The following is a 17,672-nucleotide window of genomic DNA, read 5'->3' as shown; positions in this document are numbered from 1 at the left end:
TTTAATTAAAAAAAAAAAATTATGTTTGAGGCAGGATTGGGAACACTGCTCTCAGGTCATTTAACGTGTGACTGGCAATTGTGTGCTAAGGCAGGATGCATGGTGAGGCACTGGTTCCACACTTGGCTGTGCAGTGGGGTCACAGGCAAGTGTTAGAATATGCTGATGTCAGGGCTCATAGTGGCTAGCCTAGGCTTTGAAATTTAAGTGCTTCACTTGACAACTGTGTGTGGCCACACGTGAGAGGCAGAAGACACAAGGTCTTCGTCTCTGGTAGAGGAGAGAAGTAGAGATGAGATTGCAACCATGCTTCTCTCCTCCCCGAGCTGGGGATGGAGATGCATGTTCCAGGGTACAGAACTTTCCTCTGAGCTACACAGAGGCTGTCGAAGGAAGCAGAGAGTTGGAGCTTTGCAGACGGAAACTCAGACAAAATATTAAACAGTATCTCCTCCCCTCCTCCCCGTCCTGCTCCTTCTCCTCCTCTGCTCCCCCCTCCTGTTTCTTTTCCTCTTTGTTCTCCAACACTGACAACAAACTCAGTCAAAGACAATGAATAAGAACTAGCCGTGCCAGTACCAGCTGAACTTGTGTGCTGAATATCCACGGAGAGCAAAAATGTAAGCCCTCTCTTGAGATCAACCCAAAGACTCCTGTGGCCAAGACAGCGCTTGGATGGGGAGGGGGAAGTCTTTCTCTCCTCGATCCACCCTGCTCTGGCTGAAGCAGCATTATGGGGCAAAGATGAACCTGGAAAGGGTGCCTTGCTCCACAGCTGAACGATTCCTCTTCCCTGAAGCTCAGGAATGGGTTCCCCCTGTTCCGTTCCGGAAGCAGTCAACTGTCCCACCTTTCCTATTTAAAGTCCCGTACCTTTATCAAAGTGACGTGTTCAGCTCACTTTTATAGAACCAAAAGGGCAGCAGGGCAGGTGTGAATTATCTATGTTTTATAAAGAAACACACAGGGGCCTGAAGTGACCCTAGAGGAGCCTCTGACTGCAGCCAGGGGTGGTTTGTCAGGCTACTGCTGTCCTCTGAGCTCAGCCTCTCCCACAGTTCTGGCCCCTAAGGTAGACTTACTTGACAGCCCCCACTGCAGCAATTGCTCCGAACACAGCTGGCCTCCCCACCTTTCCTCCAAAGCCTCCACCCACTCGTTTCACATGGCAGGTGATCCTGCTGATCGGGATGTTTAAGGTAGAGGACACTGTTTTCTGTAAGAGACAACAAGGTTCAAAAGAGTAAGATGGCAGTGAGGTGTTTTGTTTCCTGAAATTCTAGAACAGGGTCCACTCGAGTCTACCTCTATAAAATAGTGGAGACAATCTCAGGTTGGCCTGGGGACTCTGGTCCAGTTTTGTTGGTTTTGCTGGTTTTTGAGACAGGGTCTCACTATGTAGCCCTGGCTGTCCTGAAACTCACTATGTAGACCAAGTTGGACTCACTGAGATCCACCTGCCTGTGTCTCCTGAATACTGGGAGTAAAGGTGTGTACCACCATTGTTTCCAGTCTCTGGGCCATTTTTAAACATTGTTAATCTTCCCCAAACTATCAAAGTCCTGGGTTCTTATTGGAAGCTGCACTCTTGGTCAAACGCTTGAGCTTATAAGACCAAAACCAGCGAAAAGCAGTAGCCGCCTGACATCCTACAAACAAGGGTGATGGGTTCATGACCTAAGTCTAGAGCATTGTCTGTCATGGTGAAGTATAAATGTGGTCTAAAGTGATGCCTTGAATCTAAAAATCACCTATAATGACTATTTCAGAGAATAAAATAGAGTATGGGGAAAAATTAGTGATGCCATCCAATCACAGTTAAACTCAACCTGCTGCAAATAAACAGGGTTTTTGTTGTTGCTGCTGCTGCTGTAGTTTCGTTGTCTTGTTTGATTTTATTTTTTGAGACAGGGTTTCTCTGTGCATCCTTGGCTGTCCTGGAACTCACTCTGTAGATCAGGCTGACCTTGAACTTACAGAGATCTGCCTGCTTCTGCTCCACAACCCCTTGCTGGGATTATAGGCATGTGATACCATCACTCCAGCAATGAATGTTTTAATTTAAATGATCTCTCTTGGACTGGGGAATTGCCTACTAACTTGCCTACTAAGCCTGAAGACCCGGATTCCATCCTTAGCACTGCATAAATCTTGTATAATAGTGGATGACTGGGATTCTAACACTCAGGATGTAGAGGCAGGGTGTTCAGAAGTTCAAGGTTAACTGTGGCTACTTAGTGAGTTCAAGGATATTCTGGAAAGTCTCATGACTTTCTCAATAAGAATTATGCCTTCTGGATATGACAGGGCTGCTATAGTTGTGAATACAGAAGCTATAAATCACCTGGACAAGACCTGCACAAGATCAAGCCAACCAAAAATCCCAGCAGAGGCTGGGAAGGGGGTCTAGATGATATTGCTGGAAGAGGAGAGTCATTTTTCTTTGGGGGCATGGCAACTAGTTAGCCATGCTCCAGTGGCTGCCCCTGTACTCACGAGCATAACTGGACTCAATGGTTTTTTTTAAAAAGTAAAAGACATGAGCTTAGAAGGGGGATGTGATGGAGGTCTTGTGTAAGCTGGAGAGGAAAAGAGATGGATATGATCAAGATAGGTTGTTTGCATGCATGAAATTCTCAGAAATATATATATATATATATAAGGAAAAGTGATCAGGGTTGTTCTTTTATTGTTGATGAGAACAGGAACAAAGTTAAAACAGTTCTGGGGTCTTAGCTGCATTACAGATATCCAACCTTTGGATTCTAAGTTTCTGCTACCTATGTATAGCTGCCACCTGTGCTATGGAGACTGACCACCATGTTGGAGTTAGGAAGTTGATTCTGGCACCTTGCTGGATTTTACCTGCACGTGAGCTGGGTCCTGTGTGGACACATACATGTCCAGCTCTTTGTCTTCTGTCTTCGGAATAACAAGCACTCTCTGCGTTTCCATGTAGAAGTGTTCTTGCCCTCCAACATGGACTGTCCCTGTGAGAGGCAAGTACAGGAGCACGCCTGGAGCACATGGGGCTAGAAGCTGCCATCATTGAAGCATTTTAAATGAAGTGGGATGTGAGCCGCCCACCTGCAGTGGTGCCCACCAAGGAACCCAGCATCTACCTTGTGACAACCTAGGCGACCTGTTTCAGAGACTATAGTTCTGAAAGCTAAAAACTCCAGGTTCTGGGTTGGAGAGATGGCTCATCAATTCAGAGCACTGGTTGTTCTTCCAGAGGACTGGGGTTCAATTCCCAGCACCCATGTGGCAGATCACAGTTGACTGTAACTCCAGTTCTAGGGAATCTGATACCCTCATACAGACATACATGCAGGCAAAATACCGATGCATGTGAAATAAAACAGATATATTTTTTAAAAGTTCCAGGTTTTATTTCTTACTCTGCCCTTGACTAAGCAAGTCTTAGGGGGGACTTCAAACACAACACACACACACACACACACACACACACACACACAGGCACAAGGATGCAGGAGGCTTTGAGAAGAAGTGTAGGTTTGGGTGAGCCCCAGGACTTCAGAAGATGAGCCCCCAAGGGCAAACAGATGCCTTTGATGCCTGGTTCACTGTGGAATCAAGGACTCACTGTAAACTCTCCCACACTACTTACCTTCAGCTACCTGATCCACGGTCTCAAAGGCCTCCTCGATGTTTCCTTGTTCAAGCTTTTTTTCAGGGCACAGGAATGAACTGTGCTTTATGGCATCCTATGCAAAAGGACGAAAACACAAAGACAGTCATCCTTTCTCTTTGCTGCTGTCTGCTAGTCTATTCCCCCACATTGTTGCCTCCTGGGGCACACAAAAGGTGGCAAGCATTCAGGAGCTCTAGAGTACACAAGGAATCAGAGGGACTGTCCTCTGCATTTGCAGAGAAAACCAGCCAGAAGGACTAGGGGACATTAAGAAGGAAGCCATTTTCAGAACTGAGGCCTGGACAAAATGGGAGGGTCCACTGGGTGACACCTGCTCATTTTTAGCATGGGTCTCTAGGGCTGGTGCCCAGGCACTAGGGGGAGGCCTCCGAGTCCTCTTTTTCCACTTCTCCCTGAGGAAAAAAGTGTTAGATAGATACTTAGGTAGCTACATGTGTGAACCTCTTCTTCACTCAGGATTTTGAGAAGGCTGAGGCTGTGTTGATGGAGAGGATACAGGTCCTCAAACTCTGATAGGGACAAGACCCAGTATATGTTGTCATTCCTTTGGGTATTTGACATATTTCAATAAAGCCTTTCTAGACTTTTGTTCTTCTGCGCTTCCTTCCTCCTCACCTCTACTCTCTGACCCTAGCGTGAACTGACTCCCACATAGAAGCCATTCTTCTCGTTGGTTCTCTGAACTGACTTACCACAGCCCATCCTTGCTAACCCTGCAGATCCAGTCCGTCCTTCTGCACTTCACAATGACACCTGCTTCTTGCTTTCTTGGAACCCAAAGGCATTAGAGTCCTTTGGCATTAGAAAGCCTTTCTTTCTCGTTAATGGTAATAGTGTACTTTGTGACAAACTGTTGCATAGCAGTTTCCCCTGAGTTGACAAATGCTACAAGGCAGAGGAACTTGGGACACTCTGAATCAAAGCTCCTTAAGAGTCAGGATGCTCTAAACGGAGGCTCATTCAGACTCAGGAAGTTAGAGGGGTGTAGCAGTGCATGCCTTTAATCCAAGCACTTGAGACCCAGAGGCAAGGGTTTATCTGGCTTGCATTTCCACGTCACAGCTCTTCATCAAAGGAAGCCAGGTTAGGAGCTCAAGCATGTGGGAACCTGGAGGCAGGAGCTGATGCAGAGGCCATGGAGTGGGTTGCTGCTTACTGGCTTGCTCCTAATGACTTGCTTAGCTTGCTTTCTTATAGAACCCCAGGACCACCATCCCACAATGGGCTGGGCCCTCCCCTATCAACCATTAATGAAGAAAATGCCTTACAGGCTTGCCTAAGGCCCGACCTTATGGGGAGGCAGTTCTTAATTGAGGTTCTCTCCTCTCAGATGACTTTAGCTTGTGCCAAGTTGACATAAAACTATCCAGCACACACTTTGACCTCAATAAGTCATGGCGGCAAACACAGAAGTATGCTTATTGCTGCAATGTGTGTCAAAAGACTTGCGGCCTGCTGATGCGATGAACTCCATCGAGTGAGCACTGTAAGTTCGACACTGCTCTGTTTTACCTTCACTAACTCATTTCTCAGGACTTGGTGAGATGCATATCATTACTCCCCTTTTACAGGCTAGTAAGCCACGCACAAGGGTGTAAACAAACTCCTTGCCTAAGATCACACAGGTAGAAAGCCGCACAGTTAGAATTAAAATTTGTCAGCTTGGATCTAGTACCTGTGTGATACACTGTCTCTCTTATAAATATATTTTATATAGTTTTATCATATATATCATATATAACATTCACAATACACAACACATACACACACATATATACATGTATATGTTACTCTTGGCATATATGGCTTTTGTTTCCTGCCTTTGGTCATGCAACAATTATTTGCTCACTTTTGACATTCTTATTCTGAAGAAAATTTAAATCTCTAACTATTCTGAGTCCCAGAGGGGTCATGAGTGCGTCCTCTGGGTGCTATTCCCCCTTCAGGAAAGTAGAGTTCAAATGGAAATAAAACAAAACCAAACCCACTTTAGGATTCCAGTGCAAGTCAGAGGGAGGGCCAACCAAGAAAACCCGTGTCCCTTACCCACTTGGCAGATGGGAATTTGGTGTAGAAAGACTAACAACTAGGCCTTCATGACTCTGTACATTGCAAGACTGGTATCCTTCGGGCACATTTCAAGCTGTCCCCATGGTTCCTCAGTCCCTTTGCATACCATCTATGGCATACTGCAAGCCCAGAAATCTCAACCTGATTTCTCTGATTATGATGTGCTGAGTTAGTGAATGCAAGTCCAAGTTGCTATAATTTGGGTCTGTGATGTACCGAAAACACCCATGAGATGGAGGCTCAGTCTCTAGTTTGGCAACTCTCCCAGCATGATCCCAGCATGAGAACTGTAGAAGTTTTAACCAGCAAAGGCTCCTGGAGAGTTTTGGTTATTGGAGGCATGCCCTCAAAGTGAACTGTGGGACTTGGTCTCTTCCTTTTCTGCCTTTCCTGTCCCAGACATGAGGGGAGCACTTTTGCTCACCTTTGCGTGGCCATTACAATTTATTACCCAGCAAAGCATGAATTGAAACTGCTAAATCTTGAGCCAGAGAAACTGTCTATCCTATAAGGTATTTATCTTATTTATCTTGCTTGTTAAGTGATGACAGCTTTAACACACCAGGCTGCACCTGAATTTTCTTTAACACACCAGGCTGCACCTGAATTTTCTATGTTCTCACACCATTATTGTCTTCAGTTATAACTTAAATCCCATCACTAAGGGTCAGAAATTAGAGTGAAAATTTCTATAGAATTTCATCATGAAATTCTCATGACATTTAATATTTACTTTGAAGTCATATTGTTCCCAATATCCACTCTCACCACCTTTCTCAACAAACAGGGTCCCAAGTCTTTGGTGGATAAACATGCCATCTGAAGTAAATTTGTGCTTCTAGGCTCTCTTGGCAGTTACGTACAGCAGATGCAGGCCTTCTAGCCAATGAAATAGTAAGGCATGCCAATACACACATCTCCCTGTAAGGGATGGGAAATGATTTAAAATTTTTTTTTTTGAGACAATGAGTCTCTATGTAGTCCTGGATCTCCTGCAACTTACTATGTAAGACCAGGCTGATCTCGAACTCACAGAGATCCATCTGCTTCTACTGCTCAAGTCCTGGGGTCAAAGGCATGTGTCCCCAGGCCCTGTCTGGGCCTTTTTCAAAGAGCCATTAGGGTTACCCATTTTCATCCCTTTTGCTATCTGGGATGTGGATTTAATGGCCAAAGCATCAGTAGCTGCTAGAATGCAAACCTTGTATTACGGAGAGACTAGATTTGAAGGCGTTGGATTCTGGCTACACACAGCTCACAAGCTGTGGCTTGAGTCCCACCCAGCCTGACTCCCAAGGCAACAGTCTTGAGACGTGGGACCCTTACAAGGTGCCTAGGTAACGGGGGGCTCCGTAGCTCTGTGGGTTATTGTAATCACCATGGTGGAACAGCTTTGTTATGAAAGCACATTTCTCTGCGCTTTCCCCCTCCACATTCTGGAATCATGTAGCATTAGATTCAGCCCTTCAGTTTTGGACTTCCCAGACCATAGAACCATGAAAAATAAATTCCTGTTCATTCTACACTACCCAACCTTGGGGGTTCTGTAATAGCAGCACAAAGCATACCATGTAAGCAATGTGCACAGATGTAAACAGACTAGCACACCATATAAGCCCTGGGCAGATCACGTCTAGTCATTTTCCTTTTCTTTGTCAGTAGGCAAACATTCTACCACAGAGTTCACTGACCTACAGGCCCGTCTTTCTTCTTACTTTTTGTCTTGAGTCAATGTCTCACTAACCTGCCTCAGTATAGTTTGTGAGCCTCAGCAGGCTCCACAGCTGTAATCATAGGCCTCTGCCACCAGGCCTGGTTAGTTCTAGGCCTTTGAATGTAAGAGTGAAACTTTTATTCTGATTTTTTTTTTCTGTTTCTTGAAGCCAAAGCTAATTTCATCTCATACAAGTAATATCTTCCAAAGCAAAACGATTTTTTTTTCCCCAGTGCAAGCAGGGGAAAAGGTTTTGAGCTAGTCTTCTAACATTTATGACGATGCTCTCGACTTCACAATTAAAAAAAAAGATTTATTTATTTGTGTTTTATGTTTCTGAATGTTGGCCCACATGTATGTCTATGTGCCAGGTACATGCCTGGTGTCTGCAGGGGCCAGAAGAGGGTGTCAGATCCTCTGGAACTGGTGTTACAAATGGTTGTAAGCGGTCATGTGGGTGCTGGGAATAAAACCTGGGTCTTTTGTAAGAACAGTCAGTGCTCTTAACCACGGAGCCTTCTCTCAAGCCTGGCTTTACAATCTTAGAAGGAGCCTGACCAGCCCAGCTTACCTCGATGGTGAAAATCACAGGTTTCAGGTCCTCGTAGGTGATTTTTATCTTCTCAGTTGCTCGTTTTGCCTGAACATCAGTCTCTGCCACCACGGCACAGATGACCTGGCCCACACAGAGAACCTGTAAAGTACATATGTAAACATAGCATCTGTAAAGTACATACATAAACACACAGCACCTGTGAAGTACATACAGAAACATAGAGCACCATAAAGAAGGCAGAGGGAGAAGGCTCAGTGTGTAACAGGGCTTGCTGTGTAAGCCTGGGGACCTGAGTTCAATCCCCGGAACCCACATGAAGGTCGGTGGAGATAGAAACAACTCCTCCACATGTGCCCTTCACACCTCCCACTCTCCACACTGTAATAATGATAAATGAACCAACCAATTTAAGTAGTTTTAAAGCAAATAGAACAGAAGCCAAGCTCAATCTCATCGGTGGTTGGTGTCTTGGATGTCATTGTTGAATAGAAATAGCCACACTGGAGTTACATGTGCTTGGGTACAAATTTAAAAATAATGAAAATGGAAGGTCTTGGGTTGTACCCAGTGGTCCAGAACTTGCCTTAGTGTGTGTGAGACCCGTGATTAGACTTCCAGTACCAAAGTGCAGATTATAGGTTCCACCCACTGGCCACTGTATTCAGTGAGGGTAAGCCCCAGATGTTGACTGTAACACAAACCAAGCAAGTCCCCTGTTGTGATGTGTTCACATGAATTCTTCATCCTGTCATGTAAGAGCTTGCAGCGTATGTGGTAGACCCTGCCATGAACTGACAAACTACTCAATCAACAACTGACTGTGTTGCAGCACCTATGAGATCACATTTGGCGACAGGACCTTTACAGAGGTTATTAACAAGGAGTGGGGCCTTTGTACAATAGGACCAGTGAGCTAAGGAGAGAGAAGAGTGAACAGAGAAAAGACAACATGTAAGACAAGGAGCAGGCAGCCGCCAGCAAGCAAAGAAGAGACTCTGCAGAAGTCAGACCTGCTAACACTGTGGCTTTGGCTCAGCTCCAGAGCTTTGAAAATCCATTTCACTTTCAGCCTCTCACTGTGCATTCTTTTGAAACTTTATTTTTATGTGCATAGGTAGTTTGCCTGCATGTAAGTCTGTGCACCACATGCATGCAGTGCCCACAGAGGCCAGAATAGCGAGTTGGATACTGGGGAACTGGAGTTACAGACAGTTGTGAGCTGCCATGTGGGTGCTGGGAATTGAACCCATGTCTTCAGGAAGAGCAGCTCTTAACCATGAATCCCATATCCAGTCCCATGGTCAGGCAGTTTTATTATGGCAGCCCCAATAGCCTGCTATATGACAGTCAACCTCTCCTGATGGATTCAATAACAAAACAAAACAAAACAAAAAACCATCCATCCATCCATCTATCCATCCATCCATCCATCCATCCATCCATCCATCCATCCATCCATCCAAACAAACAAACAAACAAACAAACAAACAAACAAACAAACAAACAACTCACTGATGTCTTCTACACCGGGAGGAAAAAGAATGTGGGGTTGATTGAAGTATGACAGTAGTGACAATAGCCAGCACTTCATGTGCCAACCATTGTCCTAGACACCTCACGTGTGTTCACTTGCCTAACTCCTACAATACAATGATGTGTGTGTATGGTTATTCCTCCTTTAGAGATGGTAAACTCCGAGGACAAACAGTAGGTGGAAATGCTCTGGCCCCAAGTCAGGGTGGCCCGTAAATGATAGCTGAATATGAATTAAAACCCCAGTGACAGCCAAGACAACTTATTAAAAATAGAGCACACAAAGGAAAGAGAGGCCTGGTGAGAGTACAGGTTTATGAAGGGAGAGAGCTCCCTGTAAATTAGAGGGTGGGGCTGTGGCCCCCCTCACTTCCTTTCTAGATCTTTCTAGGGCAGCGGTTCTCAACTTGTGGGTCTCGACCCCTCTGGAGGTTGCATATCAGATATCCTGTATAGCAGCTATTCACATTACTATTGATAACAGTAGCAAAGTTACAGTTATGAAGTAGCAATGAAATAATTTAATGGATGGGGATCACCAAAATATGAGGAGCTGGGTTAAAGAGTTGCGGCATTGGGAAGGTTGAGATATGGTTCTAGAGCATTCTGTCCTGATGTAGATCATTTCCTTGTATTTACTTTTCAGATAAGGGCAAATGAATTCAGAGGTGCACAGTGGCTGAATCAGATCTGTGATTAGTTTTGGTCTAATGTGTTATTTCCCAACTTCAGAAAAGCAAGGTAGAATGGTGGCACTTGGGGAAAGAGGAGCCAGGATCTTGGCAGTCAGCATCTCAGTGGCAGAAAAATCTAGGGGGCTAGGTCAGGTGACTGACAGGGTCCTTGGGTGATCTGCACAGGCGACTGGGAGAGGACATCCATACCTTATCTACAGCCAGCAATTTGTCATCCTCTTCACCATTGTTGCCTGGAATGTCTTCAGCTGTTATTACATCAACCACACCAGGCAGGTCAAGGACCTCAGATGAGTCGATTGATCTGAACACAGGGAGACAATTAAGGAGATATGTGCGAATGCTGAGGGCCTCAAACCCAAGGGAAGGTCATGGTTGAAAATTAAACCATCTGTCAATCTGTCCTTAGCAATGAGGGTAGACCTGCCATGGAGTAGTGTCTGGGGGTCCTGCTGCAGGGCCAGGACGCAACGCTCCAGCTGCCGGGGAGGGGCAGTGAGACCAGTCCTCTTTGGAAATGTCTGACAGTATTTATTTCCTATTCAGTAATGAGGCTGGCGATTCAGGGGTATCAGGGTGGCTCTGAGTCATGCAGGAGGCTGGAGGTCTCACGTAGCCTACATGGGCCTGGAATTAGCTATGTGAGGATGACCTTGCACTTCTGATCCTGTTGCTTCTACCTCCTGAGTACTGGAATCACTGCAGTTTACAGCTATGCTGGGTTTCTAAGGTGCTGGGGATTGCACACCAGGCCTTGTGCATGGGAGAGTGTTTCAGCACTCTACCAACCGACCTACATCCTCAGCCCTTGTGATTTGTTTGTTTGTTTGTTTGTTTACAGGACAGTCTATTCTATATATTTTTTCTTCCTGTTGAAGCTCTTTGGATCAGGGCATTGCAGAAAAGGGCACATTCCCATGAGGCATCCCCAGGTATACTGTAATCTCTAAAATTAACCCCTAAACCCCACCTGCTCAAGGACCAGGCAACTTCTTGGAATGCTGGGAGTTGTAGTTCTTAGAAAATGTCAAAGCCTCATGGGAAAGTACAGTGACCTATAGGTTTGTCTTTTTAAGGTGCTGCTACACCTCAGGACCATTTTCACATGGGAAATTCCTGACCGAAGTCCATCTCTTGGTCGGCATTTAAAGCTTGCTTTAATTTGGCCCAGAATGGTAGAGTTGGTTTTTCTCTGGTGAATCTCAGGATTAACTGTACCTTTAAAAGGATTTTGGAAGCTTTGATTTACTTACATGATTCTTGCATGAGCTCTGGTACTGGTGACTAAAGCCATGAAGAGTTCTTTATCCACCCTAGGGATGTCATCACAAAATACAGCTTCCCCCGTGGCATGTTTAAGACCTGACAGGTGCATGATGGGACGTCCAACTGGATCTTGGAGAGGTTGGTGAGAATCCACTCTCTAGAGAGGAAGAGAGAGTTAGCCCAGGAACCTTTCACCTCAGGTGGCCTGCTGACTCAGGGAGGAGGCATGGGACAGTCCCCTTGGGTCACAAACATCAGAGTGAGTCAGAGGAGGCCTATGTGATACAGCATGACCTCGGAGAGAGACCAAAGCCTGAGTGAGAAGACTTGATGGGGGTGGAACCGGCACGGGATACTCCAGACCCAGTGGGGTGTTGAAAGAGGGTGTTCTGGGGCTTTTCTCTGAGACACTTGCACTGGTTATGTGTGTGTGTGTAGATGTGAGCGTGTGTGAGTGTGTGAGTGCAAACATGTGCATGTGAATGTGTGTATGCATGTGTGTATGCATGTGAGTGTGTGTGTGTGTCTGCGTGTGTGTGTGTGAGTGTGTCTGTGGTTGTGCGCGTGTGTGAGTATGTGCGTGCATACATGTGCATGTGAATGTGAGCATGCATGTGAGTGTGTGTGTGTGTGTATGTTAGGTGTCTAACTGTGGACAGATGGCTAACTGAGGTGCCCATTTAACATATCAAAGCAGGCTCTGGCCATGCCTGGTCCCTACTCACAGAGGCAGTACCTATTCCAGAGTCATGCTGGCTGGCACACCACACTCTACTCTCAGCTTCTTCCTGGGCTTTCTTCATCCACCTAGCTTCTCTGATTCCTATGTAACCTCAGCCACCTCTGCTTTGTTCTTTTGGTCTTCGGCTTCTCTCTTAGGCCCGCTTCACCTCCTTTACCTCTCCCCTCCTCTCGCCTGTTTTGATTCCCACCTCCCCCTTCTCATGCCCGGTTCAGTGTTGACCCTTTCAGATGCCTCTGGCTGTTCTTTTCCTCATAGCTACAATAAACTCTACCTCCTCAACCACACCTAGGAGAGCCATGTCCTCATCTCTCTCTCTCTCTCTCTCTCTCTCTCTCTCTCTCTCTCTCTCTCTCTCTCTCTCTCTCTCTCTCTCTCTCTCGGAGGGCATGTACCTGCAAGAACAGCTATTTTCTAAATGGTTCTTCCAGAAAGATGAGTGCAGTCACTTGCAGGCCTCTTGTTTGCTGACTGGAGATTAAAAATGTGCAGTTTGGGCTAGAGACTGAACCTCTGGGCTCAGCTACTCTTCTGGGTAGGTATTTAACAAATACCCAAAGAATATCACTTTAGAGTAATTATGACTGTCTGTCTGCAGATCAGTCTGGCAGTGCAGTCTTGTGCCCTACAGCACCAGCTCTTGGGGGCCAGAGGCTACTGATTTGAATTAGGAACAATTAGAAAGAACTAAAAGTTACTCAAGTGAATAGCTTGCCTGGCCCACACAGCTCTCTCTTATCTCTCAGTGTAGGTTTCAGTGAAATCAAACTCACTGACCTGGTATGTTTGGACTCCCCGGGGTAGCGTGACCTGGAAATCTCCCAGAGAGCTTAGGAACCGGTCTGCGATCTCTGGATATCTCTGGCTGTCCTGGGATCACGCGGCACAATGAGAGAGACTGGTTAGTCTGGTTCGGGCTGGGTTTGGATTATGAAAACCGGCCCCTAATGTGCTGAGGGTGGCCTAGTTATCCTGCCAGGGTTTCACTTTTTATGACCCTGGTGCCCTCCCACCCTCCCATCCAAGACGGGGCTTGGGGGACTGGTTTGAATCTGATCCTCATGTACCTGGAGGGAAAGGTCTGAACTTGGAGGTGGGAGAAACCAGGGGTTATTAGGAAGAAAACGCTAGGGCTGGAGAGATGGCTCAGCAGTTAAGAGCACTGACTACTTTTCCGAAGGTCCTAAGTTCAAATCTCAGCAACCACATGGTAGCTCACCACCCGTAGTGAGATCTGACGCCCTCTTCTGGTGCATCTGAAGACCTAGATAAAGAAATCTTTAGGCTCCAGAGGGTGGACCTAAGAGAGCAGGGACGACCAGAGCGAGCAAAGGACCTGAATTCAAGTTCCCAGCAACCACATAATGGCTCACAGCCATCAGTTCAGCTACAGTGTACTCATATACATAAAATAAATAAATTAAAAAAAAAAGGAAAAGAAAAAACTCTAGGCTGGATACGCCATCCCAGAATAAGCCAGAGCTCATGGTTCACACAAGGAAAAAAATTCTGAAGACTTTTTTTCAGTATCCTAGCTGCTCTGGTATCCTGACTGAGAAATGAAGTCAGAGATGAGGGACAGTGGCCACAGGGTGGGGGTGGCTGAGGGTTATAAGACAGGGAAGGGTGAGCATTGTGTGGTCGGGGAGGGTTGAGAGAGAACAGGGACAAGGCAGGAGGAACAAGTGGGAGCGTGGATATCTCCATTAACATATTCCAGACGTTCGCAATCAGAAAACCTAGAGAGCTGTGTAGATGTTCGTAGACACGCCAGTGCTTGGCTTTTGAAACATAAGAATTGAATTTACACTTCATATTGATTACAAAACTCCAGAGTAAGCAAAATGAAGCTTTAGTAGCACACAGGAGATAATGTTTGTCTGGATGGGGGTGGGGATGACGGAAGGGGGCATGGGGATTCTCCGGGGTGATGAAAGTGTGTTGTATTTAGTTTAAGCTGGTGGCTCCACAGTACTATATCTGTGCATCAAGTTTAAACAGGTGGGTTTAGCTACATATTTATTATTTGTCTCTTGTTTCATGGCAAATTATGCTTCAATAAAGTTTATTTTAAGAGAAAAAAAATCACAGAGGAGAGACACAGACCTAGTAACAGTTCTGTGCTGGGGCACGATGAACACTGGAGAGCGGAGGTGCTTTGACAGGCCTTCAAGGTTGAATCCCAGGACTGACAAAGGCTTCCCCAGAACAGAGGACAGATAATGGTAACAGGCTCTCCACAGGACAATTGGCAAAGGCAGTGGTAAAGCTAAGAACTCCTGCAGCAAGGAGCTGACAGAAGCTGGTGTTCTGTTCCATCCTCCCAAGTGTGACCTCTCCAAGCAAGAGCTGAGGTTTACGACAGCGCTAATGAATTAGAATTGGCTGTTGTTATAGCTGATATCCTCTTAGGAGGAGAAATTTGGATATAGACATTCACCCAGGGGCAGTGTCCTGTGAAGGCATTAGCAGGGTGATACATACAAGGTAAAGAACCCTAAGTCCCCAGCAAACGTCCCCAGCAAGCCAGCAGAAGCCAGGCAAGGGGGTAGAGTAGAGCCTCACAGTTCTCAGGAGGAACCGCATCAGCTCTGATAACACCTCTGGATTTCAGTTTATTTTATTTGGAGACAACTCTCTGTAGCTCAGACAGAACTTGAACTCTTTGTGATCTCCCTGCCTCAGCCTCTCAAATGTTGGGGTCGCAAGGTTGAGTCACCTCACTCTGCTTCCTGATGACACCTTGGTCAAGGCCTCCTGGCCTCAGAACTGTGAGTCCATGATCGTGTGTGAGATCATCTGTCACTGTCCCCCAACGCACTTACGGTGGACTCGGGGGGCAGCTTCTCGTCAGCCTTCAGTTCCTGCAGAACCTCCAGGTAGAACTTGAAGAAGAAGCTGACAATCAGAGTCCTCCTGAATTCCACTTTGCCTCCCAGGGCTGAGCCTGGGAGGGAGACTTCATCCAGAAGCAGTCTGCAAGCCTCGTCTAGCATCAGTGCGTTCCAGTGTCTGGCACAGTGTGAGGCAAGAAGAACCAGTTAAAGGTGGCCTGATTGCAGGGAACTGACATTTTAGAGACACCCCCCGCCCCGCATCCCCTCCTCCCGCCCAGGGTTTCCCTTAGAATCTTGGTTAACAAGGGACTATGGACAAAACAAAGCCTGCAAGTTGCTCCAAGAGGCACAAGAATCATGGCTGAGTGAGAATGGTGCCTTCTCCATTGCAGCATAAATCAAGCATGTTCTAGAGTCAGAATATTCTAGAACCATTCCAGAATATTCTAGAGCAGCAACAGAATTCACACTTGGATGCCCTTTACCCAGGAAGAAAGTGTGAACCCTATGGTAGGAGCATTGAGTGCCCCATGGAGAGGCCGGCTGGGTGTTCATTTGCAGGAGAAACAGGGGCTGGATGAGAAAACACAGGCCATTTTTGTTGTGTCCTCTCCCCAAAAGTGGCCTAATTGAAGCCAAATAATGTGGAATTAAGTCAGCAAAACTAAAGAAGGAAGAAGCAGTGGTTCTTTTGAGTCCAAGTTTCTGTCATTCCAGGGCTTTGCCAACAGTTGTCAGGGCCAATTCTTCGTCCTGTCATTGAGGTTCCCTTTAAGGCACAGAGTTCATGACTCACCGGCCCAGAAGCTGCTGGCAGGACCTGTGTGCACTGATGGTGGTGGGCCCCACCCCTCCATAGGCAATGCTCAGCTCCTCAATGACATCTGTGCCTTCTCTGAACAGGACTCTCATGCCAGCATTTACATCAGGCAAGGCGTTCTGATGGCACTGGGCCTGCCGGAAGGCAGACACGAACTCCCGCTGAGGAGACAGAAACCGCTCCATCAGAATGAAAAGCCAGGTTTCTTCCTTCCCGGGTCTTCTGCAAGAGTGACAGGTGGTCACAGCTGCTGAGCCCTCTAATTCGACGATACACCATTTTTCTATCTGCTACCTTTGCATGCCAACGTTTCTGTTTCACAGGAAGGACTACCAAAGATTATCCATAGCTGAAATGAAACTTAAGACTTCATTATGACCTGTGAGTGTGGGGTGTGTGTGTGTGTGTGTGTGTGTGTGTGTTATTGTGCTTCTTTTAGAGTCAAGCACAGCTTTTGGAAAGAGGCCTATGGAACAGAGAGGGCAGAAGGCCACCTTCATAGCTAGCTGGGTGGCCACATCAACTTTGGTATCTTGGGCCAGGGAACATCTGGAGGCCTTGTGTTTCTACGTGCTGTAGGGTTTGGCAGAAATGTGGGGCTGGGAAAGCCAAGTCTAGGGCTCCAGCTTCCTGTGTGTCAGGTGGAGAAGCTCCATCTGCGGCCAGAGAACCTTCACCTATGGAAACAAGTGGGCTTGGGAGCATGGCCACAGGCCTTCCTGTGGGCTTCCGCAGGCCACACCCCAAGGCTGCGGGCCACACCCCACAGCTGCAGCAACAACCAAAACCCACATCCAGCAGCACTTGTGCAGGGCAGTCCCAGAGGTTTATTGCTGAACTAGTTTGCAGTGGGTCAGGAAACAGTTTTGGGGGCACGGTTACGTTCCTTCCGACTGTCTGCAGATAGCAGAGATGACTTCACTATGGACAACAGGGAGAAACAACGTCAAGGCAACCAGCCGGGGTCTTACCTTCTGAGAGTGTGGGATGTACACAGACCCCAGAATCTCCTCGGGCTTCAGGTCTGCACTTGCCAACCCAGCAAGAAAATGTCCACTGAGGGGAATCTGCCGCGGGCCTTCTGTGGAAGGAAGTGCCATTTCAGGATAGCTGTGAGAAAAGCAAGCCCCATCTGCACCTTCAGAGGTTGGCTGCCAGAGGAGAAGGCATACGACCTCTGTTCACAGAGACTGAGGCAAAGGTTCCAGTCTGTGACACTGTTCCAGTGTCCCCTTTCCTTCCACTGTGCGTGACATTTGTTTTCCTGTCAACACTCATGCCATACCCACCACCCTGTGGGTTTTCATCCTTCAGCCGAGGCTAGCTAACCAAATGAACCATGGACGGAGGGTCAAGGCTGAGGTATAACTTGTGGGAACACTGGGTCTCACTGTAAGCAGAGTTATCTGCTTTTCACACTTACTGCAGTTTTGTGTTCCTGACGCAAACATACCTTTAAATAACTTGTCAAATCTCCCTTGGGCTCAGCTATCACTTCTTGGGACCAGAGGGTTTCCTCTGGCTTTAAAATATGGTTTGCATTTTTTAAGGTAAAGGATATCTGTTCTCAACCTCTCCCAACACCATTGGAAAATACAGATATTTACATTACGATTCATAACATAGTGAACTTACAGTTAGGATGTAACAATGAAGATAATTTTATGGTGTGTGTGTGGGGGGGGGGTCACCACAACATGAGGAACTGTACTAAAGAGTTGCAGCATTAGGAAGGTTGAGAACCACTGGTATAGGATGAATCC

General features: G+C 46.6%; 1 protein-coding gene across 2 annotated transcripts in view; it reads right to left on the bottom strand.

Annotated features, from left to right (window-relative positions):
• LOC110291452 (aldehyde oxidase 2) overlaps positions 1 to 17,672 on the bottom strand; it is an 83,293-nt gene that overhangs the window by 45,679 nt on the left and 19,942 nt on the right. For both annotated transcript variants that reach the window (XM_085837496.1, XM_085837497.1), the window contains 10 exons: positions 16,881 to 16,990; positions 15,886 to 16,070; positions 15,078 to 15,264; positions 13,030 to 13,122; positions 11,498 to 11,667; positions 10,434 to 10,548; positions 8,032 to 8,154; positions 3,632 to 3,728; positions 2,866 to 2,990; positions 1,083 to 1,216 (listed from right to left, as the gene is read on the bottom strand). In XM_085837496.1, coding sequence (XP_085693622.1) covers positions 1,083 to 1,216; positions 2,866 to 2,990; positions 3,632 to 3,728; positions 8,032 to 8,154; positions 10,434 to 10,548; positions 11,498 to 11,667; positions 13,030 to 13,122; positions 15,078 to 15,264; positions 15,886 to 16,070; positions 16,881 to 16,990 — 1,339 coding nt within the window. The remainder of the gene's footprint in view (positions 1 to 1,082; positions 1,217 to 2,865; positions 2,991 to 3,631; positions 3,729 to 8,031; positions 8,155 to 10,433; positions 10,549 to 11,497; positions 11,668 to 13,029; positions 13,123 to 15,077; positions 15,265 to 15,885; positions 16,071 to 16,880; positions 16,991 to 17,672) is intronic.

The sequence above is a fragment of the Mus caroli genome, unplaced genomic scaffold (genome assembly GCF_978045245.1).
Source record: "Mus caroli unplaced genomic scaffold, Mus_caroli_1 scaffold_1, whole genome shotgun sequence".
Taxonomy (NCBI): domain Eukaryota; kingdom Metazoa; phylum Chordata; class Mammalia; order Rodentia; family Muridae; genus Mus; species Mus caroli.
This window is presented reverse-complemented; position numbering and strand designations above follow the sequence as displayed.